At 40.4% G+C, this 18529-nt stretch overlaps 1 protein-coding gene across 3 annotated transcripts in view; it reads left to right on the top strand.

The window, feature by feature from the left end:
* abi1a (abl-interactor 1a) overlaps positions 1-18529 on the top strand; it is a 45940-nt gene that overhangs the window by 8680 nt on the left and 18731 nt on the right. For all 3 annotated transcript variants that reach the window (XM_083901651.1, XM_083901650.1, XM_083901649.1), the window contains exons 2-3: positions 3501-3668; positions 17140-17316. In XM_083901651.1, coding sequence (XP_083757777.1) covers positions 3501-3668; positions 17140-17316 — 345 coding nt within the window. The remainder of the gene's footprint in view (positions 1-3500; positions 3669-17139; positions 17317-18529) is intronic.

Raw genomic sequence — 18529 nt, 5'->3', positions numbered from 1 at the left:
TCACTAAACCCAGAAATACAAAAAAAGAGAGATGAGTCAGAATCTGCTGTTGGACTATTGCTTAATCAGTTTAACTTTTTCCCCTCTTCAAGAAATGTGTCAGACATCAGGGATAATGTGGGGGATGCTTAAGATCAGACGTCATGTTAACCAGGGGAAAAAAAGGAATATCCTAGATCAGCCTTAACCCTTTCCATTCCTTGTATCAGATTAATCTGACCTCATTTTAGCTGAAGTCACTTTTTCACTGGGAAAACAACAACTGGTGGTGAAGCAAAGACTCTTGATAGTCTGATTAATGTATGTTAAAGCATGGTTTTTCACCTTTATATTCATAAATAATACTCTTGTGTGGCTGCATCTTGTACTTGGTGCAAGATAAATGTTTGTTTGTTGTACCCTTGCCTCTAGTTGTCAGAGCTGCCCCTCTTTTCTTAATTTTATACCGCATAAAACCATGTTTTGTGTGCTTTGAATCAACATTTTAAAGAGTACATTTCCTTACACGAAGGGAATAAAGAGAGCATTCAGACAGCGAGTCTGATAAAGTCTAAGAAAATGAAAACAACTTTATCAATAGCAGCCATTGAAGAACATGGACTAAACAGTATCACATGTTGTGCTCTGCATGAAAGCGCAGTCTACTGTGAATAAATATGTTTGTAAGAAACACTGTTGTCTTAACACTGTACTGTGTCTGAGCTGTGGAGCATCTGTGCTGCTGTTTGTCTCTTTGCTTCACATCTGCAGGACGCTGAGCAAATCACAGCATGTGCAAATATATTCATGTTGTATATTTTCGCAAACACAATGCAAGCATATAAATCCACTGTATTTCTTTCTATGCTGTATATATGATTCATGCTGTTGCTTCAGCATTGTATTGAGAAAGCATAAAAACAATGTAGTGAACCTCATAATACAAAAAAATTGGATCAGTACAGGCTGAGGAGAGACTGTATGGACTTTAATATGCAAACTTCCATTTTTCCAGTACATGTAGATGATTTATTGTAGTGAGTTCTCACTGCTCAATAATTAACACCCACACCATTAAACTCCACACTTTCAACTTGACATATTTTTCTTATGCGTTTCAAGTTCCAAGTCTAATCCTGGGATATCCCTGATGAGTAAATGCAACCCATTCCACAGGCTCACAATATGTAAATGGACTTGATGCGTAAAATCACTTCAATGGTAATGTAATGATTGCAGTTTGAATTGCAAATCACACTGAGTCTCTATATTTATGTGAAAGGAGTTTCTACAAAATCTGTTCTCTATGGTTGCACATGGATTTAGCCATAGAAGTACAATCCTTCATATTTTTTTGTGTCAATGAAAACAATGTTTCTGACTCGCAGCTTGTCGGCATATGTCAGCCAGCAGTTCTGCACTGTGAAGCGTATGCTGTTCACTCATCTGTTTTGAGGTCTCGTGTCCCAGCGAAAACTGCATTCTCTTGCAGCTTAAAAGAAATGTGCTGTTGTGGATATGAAACTTGTTTTGTTTGGTTTTATTTGGTTGTTTTTACGTAGTATACTGCAGCTGCTCTTCCATCGCCCACTTCTCATATTGCCATGTCATTATCATGATAAATGTCAGGTGATTTTACTCTTGAATTTAAGCTGAAGAAACCAGTAAATTGTGAAAAACTAGAAACTCTTAAACACAGAAATATTTTAAACGTGTCTGTGTTAAAACAGTCAAAGTGATTACATGTACTGCAAAGATTGTTTGTGCAGGGCATAAACAATAGTATTGAACCTTTGTTATGTCGCGACCAAGGAAAGTTGCATCACTTTATATACTGTTATTGATTTATTACACAGTCCTAATTGCTAGTTGTCATTACATCGCTCCCTATCAACAAATGTGACTCATCCAAATAATCATTACCACAGGACTGTAATTAGAGTAAGCCCCAACAAAATTAAACAAAGATTATCTCAACTGTTAACTTCAAGGTATTATTTACAGTTTTATCTTCCTGTTTGTTTTTGTCAGTTGAGAACTAAGATTAAGAACTTCAGCTTTCCAGTAAATGTAACATGTTTAATCAAGCCTCTCCAGAATCATGTGTTATTATGTTAAAAAGGTGCATTTAAACTCGGGCTGCAGCAATTAATCAATTATTAATCAATAACTAGATTAATTGTTAACTATTTTGAAAATTGTTTAATTGGTTTGAAGGTTTTTACATTATTAAAACTAGTTTTCTGACTATTCAGCTTCTTCTTAATATTTTCTGGTTTCGACTAAATATAATTGTCAGTTGCAGCCCCAATTTGAACATCATATTGGGTGTCTAGTTTATATGAAGAATAGTTATCTGCATGTACACACAAAAGATTGCAGTTTCATCTGATGGACTTTTGGATTAAACTTTGTGGAGAAATCTAGAAGGTGTAACTGCACAATGTATATGCAAATCTGCCGCACCCAGGTTAACCAGCAGAGCTTTGAGCTGCATGGATTGCCACTGGATTAGTTTTGTGCTGCCATGGTGAATCATGCCTCTTCTCATGTTATCCATTCATCCCATCTTGCGGTGATCAAGTGATCTTTTTCTTTGTTTTTCACCCCCCCCCATAACCTCTGTGACCAGTAATCGCCTCCTCCTCCACTAACACCACCTACTACCTCCTGCCAGGGCAGCCTGTTATCACAGCCCCTCCAGGCAGTGCTCTTTGGACTGCAGCTTTATGAGTGAGCAGCGATGGGATGAGCCCACAGACATCAAACATGATGGCTCATTTTGGAGCTCAGCTCATGGCCTCAGCCTGTTTGATGTCATGTGAAGTGGCTTTTAGCATGTCATTACCACAGTTGGTGTGGTTTTGCCCGTTTTTGTGAAGTTTTGAGTACAGTGGAACAGTGTCTGACTGTAGCTTTTTCCGTGCTGTCCATTTACTTCCCAACAGACACAAGAGGTTTATTCAGAACAATGTCTGAATGTGAGAAGCAGAAAATAAAAAATGTACAGTAGATAGTTTTGTTGTCTAGCTCAGTTTCAGTTTTCAGTTTGCTATTTATAGCCATTAGATTACGATAAAGATTCATTTTTGCTCTTCAGTGAAAGTTGATGAAACCATTAGCTTGTGGTTTTGAACTTGTAACTCGTAAATGCTACATAGAAAACAAGTTTAGACCTGAATAATTATTTTCAACTTTTAGCCTTGTGTAAGCATATTTTCTGGTTGTTTTGGTCACAGCCACCAACAAAGTGTTAAATATTAACTATTTTAACGTTTACATGCATGCAGTGTTTGCTTGTGTCCTTAGAACCTCCGTTATTGTAGCCACAGGAGGCTGTGCATGTATCACAGGAAAGATGTCGTGGCTGCTCTTTTGACCTGATTTCAGCACAAACCTGACCTGGATACGCAGCTCAACTGTGTTACATGATATTAAAAGCACTTGGATTCCTCTTACATCATTTTATTCATCTGTTTCTTTTCCCCCTCTTCTCTTCTTTAATCCCTTTTTTTGTACAGGCCACGGACAAGAGGAAAGCTCTGGAGGAGACCAAAGCCTACACCACCCAGTCCCTGGCCAGTGTAGCCTACCAGATCAATGCCTTAGCCAACAATGTACTGCAGCTGCTGGACATCCAGGCTTCGCAGCTGCGGCGCATGGAGTCCTCCATCAACCACATTTCTCAGGTCAGAAACACACACACAGAGATATTCACACACCACAGACCATACAGCTGTGAAGAATGGTGCCCCACATTTCCCACTTCTCTTCTCACTTTCACACTGACACAGTTATTTGCAAACACAGTACGCGCCCTTCTGTAGTAACCATGGTTCCTTTTTTATTGCCTTATCAGTCTCGTCCAAATGTCTTGACTGGCTGTGTGTTTGGCAGAATGACCCATGTTCTGTTTGTCTTACTATTGTGCTTCTGTCTTCTTGCAAGGCACCAACACAGTCAGCTCGCAATTACAAGTCTGGAAAAGTGCCTATGCTGTTATTGTTAACTGTGTCCACCACCTTCCTCTTTTTCTTCCTCATGAGTTTGATGCCAGACATAAATGTTTGTAGGGTTTTCATGCGGCCATCATCAATCCTGAAAGAATCCCTGTTCAAATACAACTGACGTTATTCATTTGAAGGCTGCGCTTTATTTAATGTAATACATGAACACGTTGGAAGGAAGTTCTTATCTTTTTTTAAGCTTGTCGCAAAAAGGGTGGTATTTTTGTGTGTAAAAATATCATTTTAGGTCAATTATTGTCTCATCGCATTCTACATACTGAAGAAAACATCTTTGTTTCTCACAGAAACAACTGCTCAAATATCACACAGTAATCATTTTAAATATGTGTTTCAAATGGAAATGACAATAATGATGTAAAAATTACCATTCCCTTCTGTCAAATAATCACAAATAGATATTTATTGATTTATTTCTTACCTCGTGGTAATGCTCCATCATGTTTAAAATCTATAATGCATTGACTTATATTGCTGGCAGAAAATGCATGTACATATTTTCCCTAAAATCATTCATCCCAACAATATCTCTGGTACCTGTTGGGAGCGATAGTACAGTATGAAAAAGTACCACCGGAATCAGCTTCTCTAATCCTAATTGATGTTTTAACATTGAAAAGTCACTCCTATACCTATAACCTAAAGGTGCAGCAAGTTGCTGTAATCCAAAGATAACACATTTTCACCTTCAAACCGTTTTTCCTCTCAAGCACGAAGCTTCTGCCATGTGCAGGTAAATCCAGTCCCTCATCCAATGATGGCATTAAGAGCTTAGACAAATCAAACAAAGAGCTCCAGCCATGTGGCATCTCATAGATTGGAAGCTGGGATGCATTCACAAACCCTGGAAGACACTCATGATGGAATCGAAACATGTAGAATAATTGACGGAAAGTAGGATTTGGTAATTTCATGTCGATTTAATTCTGGAACTGGGTTTTGCTGCTTTGGTTTGGTCTTTCCAGCGTCTGCTATCTCTGTTTTCGTCTGATTGAGCTTTGCTGAGAGTGCCAGAAATTCTTTCAGGATGAACTGAAGGTCAGGTTTTCAGACTAATGGAGGGAAAGAGGACTTTAGAGAGCGAGAGAGGGAGAGAGGGAGCTGGCAAATCAGGGAGAAGGAAGGCACAAGGGAATGGAAGATGGACCATGTCAAGCATTGACTCACAACGTTGTGAGTCAATATCCTGACAAATAACATGAAGGCAATTCTAAAGTCACCATTACCACGCAGCCCGTCTCAGTCACCATGACAACCCTCTGGACCACATCGCAAATATCTATGAATGGCACGGTGCTTTCGATCGCTGTATAAACTCCGTGTTTGTTTCCAGTGAAGTCAGTGCTTTACTTTAGCACGCGTTCGTCACCGTCTCTTGTCTTGTGCCTGGGAAATTCCATACTTCCTATGCTGCAGCATGTGCCTGTGTAGTTTTTGTAGCCACACTGAAAATGAACAAGGTCAAAAATGTGTTCCCTAAATAAATAGAGCCCTATGAAATCTGTTTTATTTGTTCCAAATTCCATTTGCAAAATGTTCCCAGCCTCTCAGAAAAAAAAAAATCAGGAATGACAAATACCAAATAAAAAAAAAAATTTAATTTCTCAATTCCATGATTCTGTCTGCATTTTCTGTATCATGGAAATTGTAGGACCCTAAAGAAATGCAGGCAAATGAATTAAGTTTAAAAGTAAATCACAAACTACATCTTCCAGCTACAAGAATAGTCCACTACTCTGGGTTAGGATCTGCTGTGTCTTTTCCAAGTTATCTGTGGGAAATGTGAATGATTTAGCAGCGTTGGCTTGAAAACATCAACAGTAGAAAACACACACACACAGAGTCTAATGGTGCTGTTCATTTCAGAACATCTTCATCATCGTCTTGTTGTTTTTTTTTTTTTTTATGGCTAATCCGAGGATGAAGTCCTAAAGTGTTTCCTGTAATGAAGCGTATCTCTGTTTTAATAATAAAGAGGCAGTCTTGTCTGCTTTGCAGGCAGTGGGTGTGTTTTATTGCTCTCCACTGTCCTGTTCAGAGGTGGATCATTATCATGTTGCTCTCACTGCTCATGGATATGAGATTATCGCAGGCCCTCAAGGACGGTGTTGCATTCTGCTGAATGGGAAATGGAGAGGAAAGCCTGTAGCCTGTGGGAATGCGTGGTGTTTTTATAGTGAAAATTTACTGGTGCCAGTTCAATTATGATAAATTCTCCCTCGTACGAATAAACACACTTCAGAATTTGCTTGCTTTACATAATCCTTTATTTTAAACGTCTTTTCACTCTGTAATCCTGTTATTTTCAGTTTCGCTCCTAAGCCTGGTACCCGTTCATGCCTGAAGCTCAAGAAGCCTCAGGATTTCGTCTCCCTTCCATTTTTATTTCAGTCAGCGTGTGGTGAGACGTTGCCTGGCGTCTGAGACGTTCCTATTGGTCTGCCCACAGTTACGTGTGGCTCACTTTGGTCAGGGTGTGTCTGCTTAGTGGTGGCATTTCTCCCATTTGAACTGACTCATCCTACTGAGTCGGGTGCCAAGTGCATTGTATTTGATCACTGATTCCCAAAGACTGGGTCGTCCACAGATGAGTCACAGGAGATTTCTTTTTGGGTTCTTCAATCAAATTTACGGAATTTTCCCAACATTTTATTTAAGATTTATAGATTGTGTTTGTCACTACATTTTGTCTACAAATATTGGGCACTGAGAATTGAAAAACAACAACAATAGTTTGCCTCAGTTATAGGACATAGGTGAACATTTAAAATTCAAAAGTTGTTCAGTTTCTCATAAAGATACCATTTTCAATCAAGTGTCTACAGATTCTGACATGTGTGATTATGCAAAAAGAGAACATCATATTAAACTTGTTGGCTGTGCTTTTTACTATAAATAATCTTTATTTAAATTGCTTATTGATATTCAGTGGATGTCAGGGTTTTGCATCTTTGTATCTGTGTGAAGTCACAGATGCTGGAGTTTGTGCTGTCAGGTGTTTGTTGACGTGTCACATCCCCTGCTGCGAGTGCCTTTTGACAAACCGGGGGTAGCCTTGCAGCATTGAGGTGGAAAAAGGGCCGATGGGAGAATAGAGAAGCTTGCGGGGCTTCCACCTTGTGCCGAGTGTGAAGTGGCTGCTAAACGGCTGCGAACAGGGAGCGCTTTGTCTGTCTGGCGGAAGAAAATGCCTCGCATTGAGAACCACTCTGTGATACCCGAATAGAGAGGGAAGACTAGAGAGAATAGTGTGTGTGTGTGTGTGTGTATGTGTATACTTGTATGTGTTACCACTTTTGGACATTTTCTGGCAACTTCATGGAGATTGAAATCTGGTCCTAAAAAGGCTCAAGCTCATATCTGCAGTTAGGTTAAAGTTAGGCATTAACTGGTAACGTTCGGCAGAGTGAAATCACATTGCTGACAAACTTTGCTGGATTCACCCAGGTTACAGTTGCTATCAGATGCAGCCTAAGAATGCTGTATTGTGACACAGCTAGAATTAGCATTTTTATTAATAAAAATCACAATTTCCATGTGTCTCTTAACATACTTGTTTTAGCAAGGGAGGAAGTACTGAGTCAGTTCCAGGCAACGACTGTGGGAAACTCAAGTAGGCGTCTGTGCAAGACAACAGTAAAATGCTTTGAAAATAAAAATTGAATCGGGTTCACTTGGCCAAACCAGTCTCCGAATAATTTATAGCATAACTTTATTTAAGTCATTGTTTATTTTACTGTTGATCAACTAAGTGAGGGTTTGAATCATCATCTTTAACAATGTAGTGATAAAACAGATGGATCGATTGGTTTGACTGTAGAAAAGACATTGCACAACAGTGCATCTGTGTTTACAATGCTTAGATGTGGAGCTGGACAGTGTGACGACTGAACCCAGTGGCCACAAAGATGAGGCTGCACAACGACTGGCTGGAGGCAGAAAGTGCTAAAGCAGCTGACACACACACAGACACACAGGCTTGCACAGCTATTCTGCTTGGGGCACTGCACAGGATTACATTTATTTGGACAGCCTTAACAGAGTGATATATCCCCAACCTTAACCACAGCCAGCTAATGCCTAACCCCAAACTTAATCTAATTTATCTCTAAACTTTACCAGTTCCTCAGAAATGAGGTTCTGGAAAGAGGAACCTCAGAAATGAGGTTTGATGTAAGTGCAGCCTTTGATGCTGTAGATCACTCAATTATTTTAGATGGACTCCACACTTCTATCGGCCTCTCTGGCACTGTTTTTAGCTGCATTACAATCCTATCTCACAGATAGTCTAGCAAGCATGAACAAATATGGGGTTCCACAGGCATCAATTGTAGGTCATATTCTGTATAATCTATACATGCGGCCACTGGGGAGGTCATCAGTAGGCATCGCACTGGCTTCCATATTTAATGCGAATGATGCACAGCTTTATTTTGCTGTCTCTTGATGTCTCAGTCCACATTAAACTGTATTTGATATAATAAGTTATGGATGCCAGAAAAGGTTCTAAAGAGATTACAAATACATTCACACACTCTGCCAGTTTGTTCCCACAGTTGTGTGCCTAGCTACAAAGCAATTAGTTACACAATATTCTTGTCTGATCACATGACTCTTCATGGCGCTTCAAAGTAGAATTTGTTTTCTATGTTTGTGATCTCAGCCTGGCACACATTTTTTTATACACATTTTTTTTCATTCTAATCGTCATTCCAAGGAGGTACAGCTGCATGCCATTACACTCTGGTGGTGGTTGTGTGTGCGTGCGTGCGTGCGTGCGTGCGTGCGTGCGTGCGTGCGTGCGTGCGTGCGTGTGTGTGTCTCTCTCTCAGTGCAGTGCTGTGCTGTGATGATGTCCTGTTGGGTTTGTCTCTGTGTGCTGCACTGATGGCTTTTTGACCTCCCTTCGAGGAAGAATGGCACTCATCCAAACAGGAAATGAAGCCTTACATCTCGGTGTGTGTGTTGTCTATGTTTCCTGCTGATCCCACCACTGCATGCTTGCCTGTGTATGTGGGTCTCTCTCTGTGACCTCCCCTGGTGGTCTCTTCCACTCTGGCTGTGAAAAGCAGACTGTGTCTGTATTAATGTGCCTTTTTTGTCACATTTGGTGAATGTTTACTCCTCATCTACATGCCTCCTCCTTTTTCCACTGGATTATAACAAGGTATCCTTCTGTGTAGCTGGGTCTTTGTGTGGTCCATTGGTTTTGGACGGCCATCGGTCAAACATGTTTGGGTTTACGGTCTCCAGTGAACCTGGATTTTAAAGTTTTTTTTAAAGGAAATAGTTTATAGTCATCAGACTATTGATTTGTTGATTCATTCTTTTGTTTTTGTGTGATGCACATAATTGCCCAACCCTCATGGGTTTGTAAGACACCACATGTGAGATTGCATCAATCCATCAACAAGTTATTACATTGTTCGATTGCATCCTGTCATAAATAAATAAACCAAAGCAAATTATCTTTGCAACTCAGTTTCTAAATGGAAAAAAAATTTTTTTTTATATTTAAGTGATCTCCAAAAATGTAATTCTTTACACACAGGGTATATAATTGGACTAATTTCAGACGAATGGACCCAAGTGTGAACAATTGAGCGATAAACACAATAAGCAACACAACAGCCACTCACAAATATTAGTTTCCCTGTGTTTTTGTCCAGATGTATTTATATAGTCGTTTAAAACAATATGACATAAAAGTGTCAACAAAAGACAACACACTGTAACAGTGATTACTTCACACTGCACTTACACTGTTTTTTTTCTGTAAAAAGTAAAAAATAGCCTGCTGTTGTTTCAAAAGACCAACGCACTGTCCTTGAATTTAGTCCAAAACACTAAAATAAATATTTATATAAAATAATCCATTCTTTGTTTTGTCCAAGTAATTACTTTAAATGTTTTTTCTTTGGCCAATAACACCCAAAAAGCCAAAGAAAACGACCATAAAATTCTACTCACAGTTGCCAAAATTAGACCATTTGTCTGTCGACCTCTATTTTATTAATCACCAGGACTCCTCCCCATTAAGACCATGGCTGTAGTAAGAGCTGTAAAGCCTTGAATGTCAAGTGCATGACATCCGTCCTGCATGAATAGAGTCCTAATGGGAGTGAGTGACGATGTGAAACGACTGGTGAGTAACGTTGTTCAGTAAATCATCAGCCCTCTGCGCTGCAGCGACTTCCTCTACTGCTTTTCCCCTTCCTAACCCCACCCCAGCAGCAGCAGCAGCAGCATCATTACCAGTGCAGTCTTTCCCATTTAACAACCCTCTGCAATTACATCTCATCATCGCACCTTTGTTCTGCGGATCCTCCATGCGTAAGAATAATTATTTGATAGCTCTGTGTAAACATGGCTGCTAAGAAAACACTTGCTCTCCCCCACAGAAGCTGTTTGTTATCTCAATTGGACAAAATGTGATGCCATAATTCTCAGCTTCGATGTAAACTTAAGAGCTCAGTGAGAATGCTGTTTTGGCTGCAGCCCAAAGTAAAATTGGTGAAAGTCAGATGAGGTGTTTTCATATGTGCTGTGTTAGCAAACAAAGTGTCGACCTTGGCATGCAGTCCTGACTGGTTTTGATAAGTGTTTTTTTTTTTTCCTTTATTCTCTTCTGGGAGAGTGGGAGAGATGATATTTTCAGGGTTTCACACTTACTCAGTCCTTACAACCTCTGTGCAACTCATGGGTTGTTAGGAATCTGTTTTGTTTTTTGTCAGGGATGCTTAACAAGACTCTGCCAAACTCAGAACTCCCCCGTGGGGCATTTGACCTCACATTGTGGCTCAGAGTGCAAAAGGGAGCTCGGACAGCAAAGGAGCATTTGACAACTGTTGTACTCCACAGATGACTGTCTTCAGATGTAATGGCTGTAATCAGGCTGAGAAACAGACCCGACAACGAGGCATCTGCTCTGCTTTAACAGCCGCTTTGCCTCAACGCAGAGAAGGGAGTGTTGGATTGCACTGCTCGTACAGACTGTCAAAACAAGCAGCAGCTACAGCAGCCGAGAAACACAAGAAACAGACATGTGACCAGTGTTGCCCTTAAAATCTAGAACATGATGCCCTGGAGCAGTGGTTTAACAAGCTGGACCTCCCTGTGGGTCACAAGATTGACCTGAAGGGTCATAAGATGTCCACAGCAAAGAAGCAGAAGAAGAAGTATGAGACAAAGAATATTTAGGGCTGCAACTAAAGATTGTTTTGATCATTGATTTATGATCTGTAGATTATCTTCTAGATTAATCTGTTACATGTTCTGCCCATATAATGCCAGCAAATTTGGTATATATGCATAGATATTGAGAGCATGTAGAATATCTGGATAACTTGGAAAATCTGATGTAAATCCACCAGATGCCTTAATGATAGAGCTGAGTGATCACAATTCAAGCTTTTTATTAGTCCATGTTTCCAGGAAAAGGCTGTAGAAAAAAGCTCACACTAGCTCAAACTACTGTACTTGCAGCACTTTATCATTAAATAACCATTGGAACACACTGAGCATCACAAATTGTTCAAATCCGCTCTCAAGGGTGAACGTTGTTAATGGTGTGTGAATAAATCCGGGTTTTACTGAGAAACAGAAGGTATGTGGCCTCATTGCGTTGTCCTCACCTGTTAGCAGCTCTGATAATGTGATAAAACCTCTCACATAATGAGCCTGAAAATTTGGATGTGTTCAACAGGCATGTTTCAAATGTTTTCCTCTTTGAAATCCCACAGAACAAGGTCTTGTGCCTGTGTCAAGACGAGCTTATCTTTGCCAGAAATAATAGTGATTTTCTGTTACATCGTGTTTCAAAACCAACTGTAGAAGCTGTTTATGAAGAGATTTGCGTAAAAATACTTCATGCCTGTTTATTCTTGGATAGCAATACTACGTGAAATTAGTACTTTTTTAAGCTCTACGTGGGTGTAACCTCAGGGGAGAATGATGAAGATGTCTTGCTGCCAGTTTGCTAAAATATTTGTTTAAAGTCTTCTAATCTTCTACAGTAGAGCTCTATCATTACCATTGGCACATTTGTCTGGTTTGGCCAGCCGCTCATGCACACAGACACATTGGTATGTAGGGTGTGTTTAGCCTTTTCCCCACGGTGTGTGTGTGTGTGTGGTGTGTGTAATCGCCCAGTTCAGACCTACTACGCCTATGGCACATGCTACTGTGCAGCTTTTTGTGTTTGTGTGGGCATAATAGGCATTTTCTTGAAGGTATCATCCAGTGGTCACAGCAGGCCAACATGGTGAAAAGACGTTTTTTCCCCTCTCTCAAGTATGTGTTGAAGTGAAACCAGCGCCTCGATTCCATATCTAAGTTTACAGTTATCTTTCCTGTCCTACATCACTCTTCAAAGCACTGTGTGTTTGTGTATTCCTCTAGTGGGAAGTTGTCAAGTTATGTCTGTGCAAGGCTTTAAAATGCCTTCCCTGGCCCTTTGATTGGACTATTCTCTCCCCTTATCTGACTGAGGTGTGTAAATCAGTATGAGGGAGATGAGAGAGACTGCGGGTCAAGCAGGATCAGTGTGGAATCATTCCTCGTCCCAGCTGTCCAAAAAAGATGCAGGTTGGAGAAAGATATTGTATGTGAAAGAAAGCAAAGCAGAGCAGATGCACTGTGATCTCCACAGCATACACATAATTTATTGTCAAAAGCTTTTAATCAGACAGACACGAACCAAACAAGCACAGTGGAGGAAAACATTAATTACCACACTTGAGATCATGGAAGACAAGTAGATACTATGAGCATGCTTTCTTTTTTATGTCTTATTCCATGGGCTTTTAATATTTGACATGGTGAGGGAAAGGTAACATAAATGGAAACTAGGAGTGATTGGAATTGACCACTTCTTTGTCCAATAACCTCAGGAAAATAACACAAACATGAGACTGAATTCATTTTAAGACCACCTTGATCAGCCTGTCTGCTTTACAGCTCCAATTCTGTGTCCAAAAAGTAATTTTTTTAACTGTCAGAGAGTCCATCTCGTCAAATTTAAAATAAATGTCCCTTAGTGGCATTTATGTGCTTTCTGAAGAGCACTTACGATCTGAATTTAAAAGAAAATAAATATATCCCAAATATTTAGGCACTTGTTGCTATCACAACAAGAATCCTCAACCGTGGCAGCCTCTGCGCTGACTCACTTGTTTCCCAAAATGGGAAGAAATGTGCCACATCGTCCACAAAGCAGAGTTCAAAGTGATCTCATTGACTAGACTTTTTTCTGTGTTTGGCTAGAACATTTGCATAATGATGATGATGATGATGTTGGCAACAGTTTAAAATGTATGACTGAGCGCTTCAGACTGTTCATAGGTGGATTTGAGGAAACTTGGGTGGAGGTAGAGGCATATAACACTAAGAGAAGGTCTAAGTGGTGGAATTGTTGAACATAGACGAGTCGAGGAGTAAAAATAAGAATCTGAACATGAGAGTGCAGAAAGAAGAGGTCTGTAAATCCTCTCACAAAGCCGGATCACTACAGCACAATCAGCATTAGAGAACAGTCTGGCTGCTTCTGTTGGGAACTGTCAGTGCTCATCTGTGCTGCTGTGAAGTAGTTGCTTGGGGGAATTGTTTGGGTGGAACCGTTGCACTTGGGGGAGGTGAGGTAATTCCTTTGCTGCAAAATTTCTATGAAAAAAGATGGATATTCACTGTCAAATCATCCTCAGCATTTGTCATTTTCAGCATGTATGTCATAAGTTTGGATGTGGAGCTCGACGTTTCCCATAGCAAAGGGGATTTAATTTGACAAAAGTGACATGTTGGAAGCAGAACTAGAGAGTGACACCTGAAATAGGCACTTACTGGCAGAATGTGGCATAAAATGTATTCAACAATTTATTGTAAGTTGATATAATGATGACATTTTGCCCAAAAGGGAGAATCACTTAAAAATAGTCCCTAATCCACTAGTTATGTCTAAAGAAAGTAAACAACAATAATTGAAAATTCTCCAACTTACCAAATAAAACCACATTTGTAGACTGTTAAATATGGTGGATAAAATGTTATCCCATTCCTCCTCATAACATTTTCTGCTTTTTGCAAGTGACATCATCAAAGTCTGTGTGGGTTCAGGACTTAAGGGTTTGGGGGGGGGGGGGGGCGGGGGGTTGTGGATTGGGTCCTACACTGTAGCCAGAGAAGCCAAACACCAGAGCCAAAATTGCTCAGTCCTCTGGGAAAACTGCTGCTGAACTCAAACATATGGTTAACAGTGGTTGAGAACATGTGTGAGTCATCCACCTTTCATTTTTGGCTAGACTCGGTATTCAGTCACTTTCCTCTCAACACATGGCCCACTGGAATCAAATAAACACCTTTTGTGCCAGATAATGAGTCAGATGAGGAAAAAACAAAGGGTACTGACCGAGTAGCCACTGCCAAGATACGTGTTCTTCATCAAGTGAGTCTATAGCCAGAATGGGCTTTTCTACTTTGGATTGTTCTCAGATGCGTTTAAAGTTCTTTGGGCACCGGTCAGTGGATTAGCAACACGGTCTTGACCGCTAGTAGTGTAGAAGTGTGCAAAGGAAGGTGGTTTTGAACGCACCATCTGCCAGCTGTTGCCAAACAACTGCCTGTGCTGTTTAAATTTTTCTGGACATACAGGAAGGAGATGAGCTCATGCACCACATTGCTCTCTCACTTCCTGTTCTTCAGCAGCAACGTTGATGTTGTCACACTGCTCTCTGATGATAAGGGGCAGTTTGTTATTCAGCCATATGCTTTCCCGTTTTTATTTACATATATAAATATATATGTGTATAAGAACAGCTCTTCTTTAGAAAGAGGTTTCAGATAGTGAGGGAAACATTTCCTCTTGGTCTGCACACCCACCCACACACACACACACCCACTTCCTCATATTATCTTAGAACAATGTTCCACACTCATGTCTTGATAATCATCTTTATTCCAGTCAGAGAAGTCATCATGTTGGTGTTGTGATGACACAAAATCGTATTATACACCAGACCCAGAATGATTGAGTCTAGTCCACCTCCCAACAGATTCGCTCATAGCCGATCTTTTGAACCCCATCACTCCCCTGTGAATGAAAGCCAAAGATACTGATTAGATTTTTGGCCCAGCTGTTTTCCAGATTGTCATGATTTATGACGGTGTGAAATTTGAGTATTATCTCTGAGCCACAGCTATATTAAGTCAGAGACAATCCAGGCAGAGCTTGTGTACACTGGAGATTCAAATCCAGCGAAAACTTCACATTGGTACACTGTTTTGTTCGCCTCATTGGACAGTTTTCTCTCGTCGATTTTTATCCAGCTCAGGTTAAAAAGAAGACTGTAGCCAATGCTCTGTCATCCCTCCCAATTCAAGAAAACACAACGGGGTATTGAAACGGAATGGATGTTTCCCTTTTTTCTTTTTCTTTTTTCTGTGGGAGCAAATATGTGTGAACAACTTTGACTGTTATTAAATATTTATCCCTCTTTATTCCTGTAATTTCTAACAATCCACCCTCTTGCATCCTTGGGTGTGATGGCCGGTAAAATCTGCTTTGCTCCAGCCTGTAAACAGTGTAAGTTGTCAGTTTTCAGGTCGATATCTCATTAATGTCACATTTTCTGGCATTGTGCAGCTTTAGCTCAGTTTCTGACTTAATCCGCACAGTGTTGTCCGTGTCCTCAACTCTGGGACGAATGATACTTCAAGGCTAAGTCGGCCATACAGTGGAACAGTGCTGCATAAGAAGACAGTGCTCAGTCCAGCTCCAGATCCCTGTGAAATGAAAGGAATCCTCTGTTGGTGCTGGCCGCTCGCTCCTTCCTCACTGTGAGAGACCCATCGCTTTACTGGTCTGCCCTCAGCAGACATTGCAGCCTTTCATCTGTCAAAGGAAGGGCAGCTGCTCCCGGGCTCCTAGCGACTTGGTGGGAGTTAGAATCCAAGCAATGGTTTGCAGACTAAGGACGGGCATTTCTAGCAAAGATGCAAATCAAATACTTGATAGGATTATTCATCGAATATTGAAATTCCATTGCATGAGAGCTAATGAAAATAATGCAGGGTTCACAGTATTTTGAGCTAGGAGGAGCAGTTGATGAGATGCATATGAAGACCCTGGTAAATGTCCTCACTTCTGCGGGATCTATAGCTTGTTGAGCTTAGAAGAGCAGCTTCAAGATGCATTCAAGAAACCACTGATAAAGTGCTTGCTTCTGCTGCTTTTAAATCCTTGGAATCATTGATTCAGTTTTGTTACTTTTGAATACAATTATGAATAGTCACATTAACTATTTAACGTTTTGTCATGCTCATCCCTTTTGCAGACATTTTTAAACACAATGGTCGACATGTATATGAACCATAGGGAATATTGTTGAATTATTTCATAGACCAAAGGATTAAACATTTGTTTAAGACAAAATTGACAGATTAATTGATAACATTGATAATCATTTATTGTAGAACTGACCACCACATGTACCAATCAGTAACCAATCCATTTTTCAACATTTTACATACAGATATAATCAAATATTGGCTATAAGCATCCAGCGATGATGGTGATGAAAATACGATATCTGAGTTGTTATTCACAGAGGAGCCAGGAGATTCATTTTTAATATGGCTGGGTAATTATGTGAACATTTTCTTCTTCACATTTCTTCGGGGAGTCCCACTTGGTCTTTAGAAGAATAAATAATACATTGTAATTTGCCACTTGCAGTTTCAAATGTACGCAGTGTTCTTGTTTTTCTAAAATTAGGTTCTTAACATCACTCGATATCTTTCACATTTGTCAAATGTCCCCTGAGCAATCTGGTGAAATAAGACGATGAACTCATTCATACCAATTCAATGATTTCAGAAATGTTCACATGAACAGGCCTCCTGCCATCATTCTCTCCAGGATCTAGTTTGTCTGCACCACAATCGATTTTTATTTGTGTGCACTGGTTGTTGTAAAAAGATTAAGACCCCAGTGATGAAAAGCACAACCTCATGATTGAATTAAAACCTGCTGCATGACATGTTCATTGGGTCCCAGTGGACCCTGTTGCACTGGACATCATTGTGTTTCTGTTGTGGCATCAATCAATCAATCACACTCCCCTCCTCACCGTGTCGTTCACAGACTGTGGACATCCACAAAGAGAAGGTGGCCAGGCGAGAGATCGGGATCCTGACCACCAACAAGAACACGGCGAGGACCCATAAAATCATAGCGCCGGCAAATGTGGAGCGGCCTGTCAGGTACATCAGGAAGCCTATTGACTACAATGTACTGGACGATGTTGGCCATGGTGTGAAGGTGAGCATATCCCTCCTTATTTACCTAGTTTTATATTGTTTTATATCCTCTCCTGTTGAACCACTTTCTTCTACATTTTTTCCGACCCTTCCTCTCTTCTTTCTTGCCAGAGGTATTTGTATCCCCCCACTCTTCTGTCTCTCTCTCGCCCACTTTGACTTGTTTTCACACTCGTACTCTTATATCTCTTGTGTTTTCTCTTTCATCTTCACTGTGCACCTTTTCTGACCCTACAGGAATATGTTCCAGCGTGGGTTGGTGGGAATGAGTTGGGGGGTGTAGGGGAGCTAAAAAGGCGATTACATCATGTAGCTTTCAGAAAAAATGGCTCTATTCTTAGAGCGCTGTGAAAGACGTGAGACGTTTTTAAAGGCACTTAGGCCCTGTCCACTCTTGTAATCTTGTTCTTGAGTTTCTCTAAACCTTCACAGAGGAATGATGTTGTTACAATTGGATTAGAGGGAAAGATCACATCTGCACCATCTGAAAGGCTGTATAAAAGCTGATTTTAGATGTGCTGAATTGTGATGATCCAAGGGCAACATCTCCCCCTCCTCCCTGCCATCAGGGCTCTTGTTAGGGGTCAGTGGGTCGTACTGACAGCGGTGGTAATGACATCATTTCCTGATGGCCGCAGGCATTTTCACGATCTCCGTCCTCTCCCTGAAGCTCCATCAATCAGCCAATCAATGGTAACTGTCCAGCAGATTGGATTAGAGCCGCCATAACCATCCCGAAGTGTTCCAGGCATTGATAAGGCAGGATAAAAGCCATTGTGCAACTCTCCATTTATTGTGTAGGGAATTATATTAGACTGCTCTGTCATGGTGAAACGGTGTGATGGCTAATGCGGAGTGATGCTTGTTATTTGGTCGCGTTTCCCACCACTTTCGCAAATTATTATGAAGATCCTGTACTTAAAACTCAATAAAAACAATATTAAAACAAGTGCTTAACATTTGTGGGAATACATTTGTATGAAGGAATGTAGCACTTTTTTGTGCTAAGTAATAAGCTAGTGCCTGGAGGTTGTTGGTTTAGCTTAATTAGATCGTTCAAGGTCCTAAATCCTCCTAACAGAACCCATAAAGCCAAATTATGCATGAATCGTTTTCCCTTTTATGTGTTAAAACACTTTGTTTAGACCCACAGTTAGGTACAGAGACTTCCTGTTGCTAAAAAATAGTGTGTAGCTGATCATAACAGCAAAAAA

The sequence above is a fragment of the Microchirus variegatus genome (assembly GCF_963457635.1).
Source record: "Microchirus variegatus genome assembly, chromosome: 15".
Lineage (NCBI taxonomy): Eukaryota > Metazoa > Chordata > Actinopteri > Pleuronectiformes > Soleidae > Microchirus > Microchirus variegatus.
The sequence above is the reverse complement of the archived record's forward strand: the minus strand, read 5'-3'. Positions and strand labels throughout refer to the sequence as shown.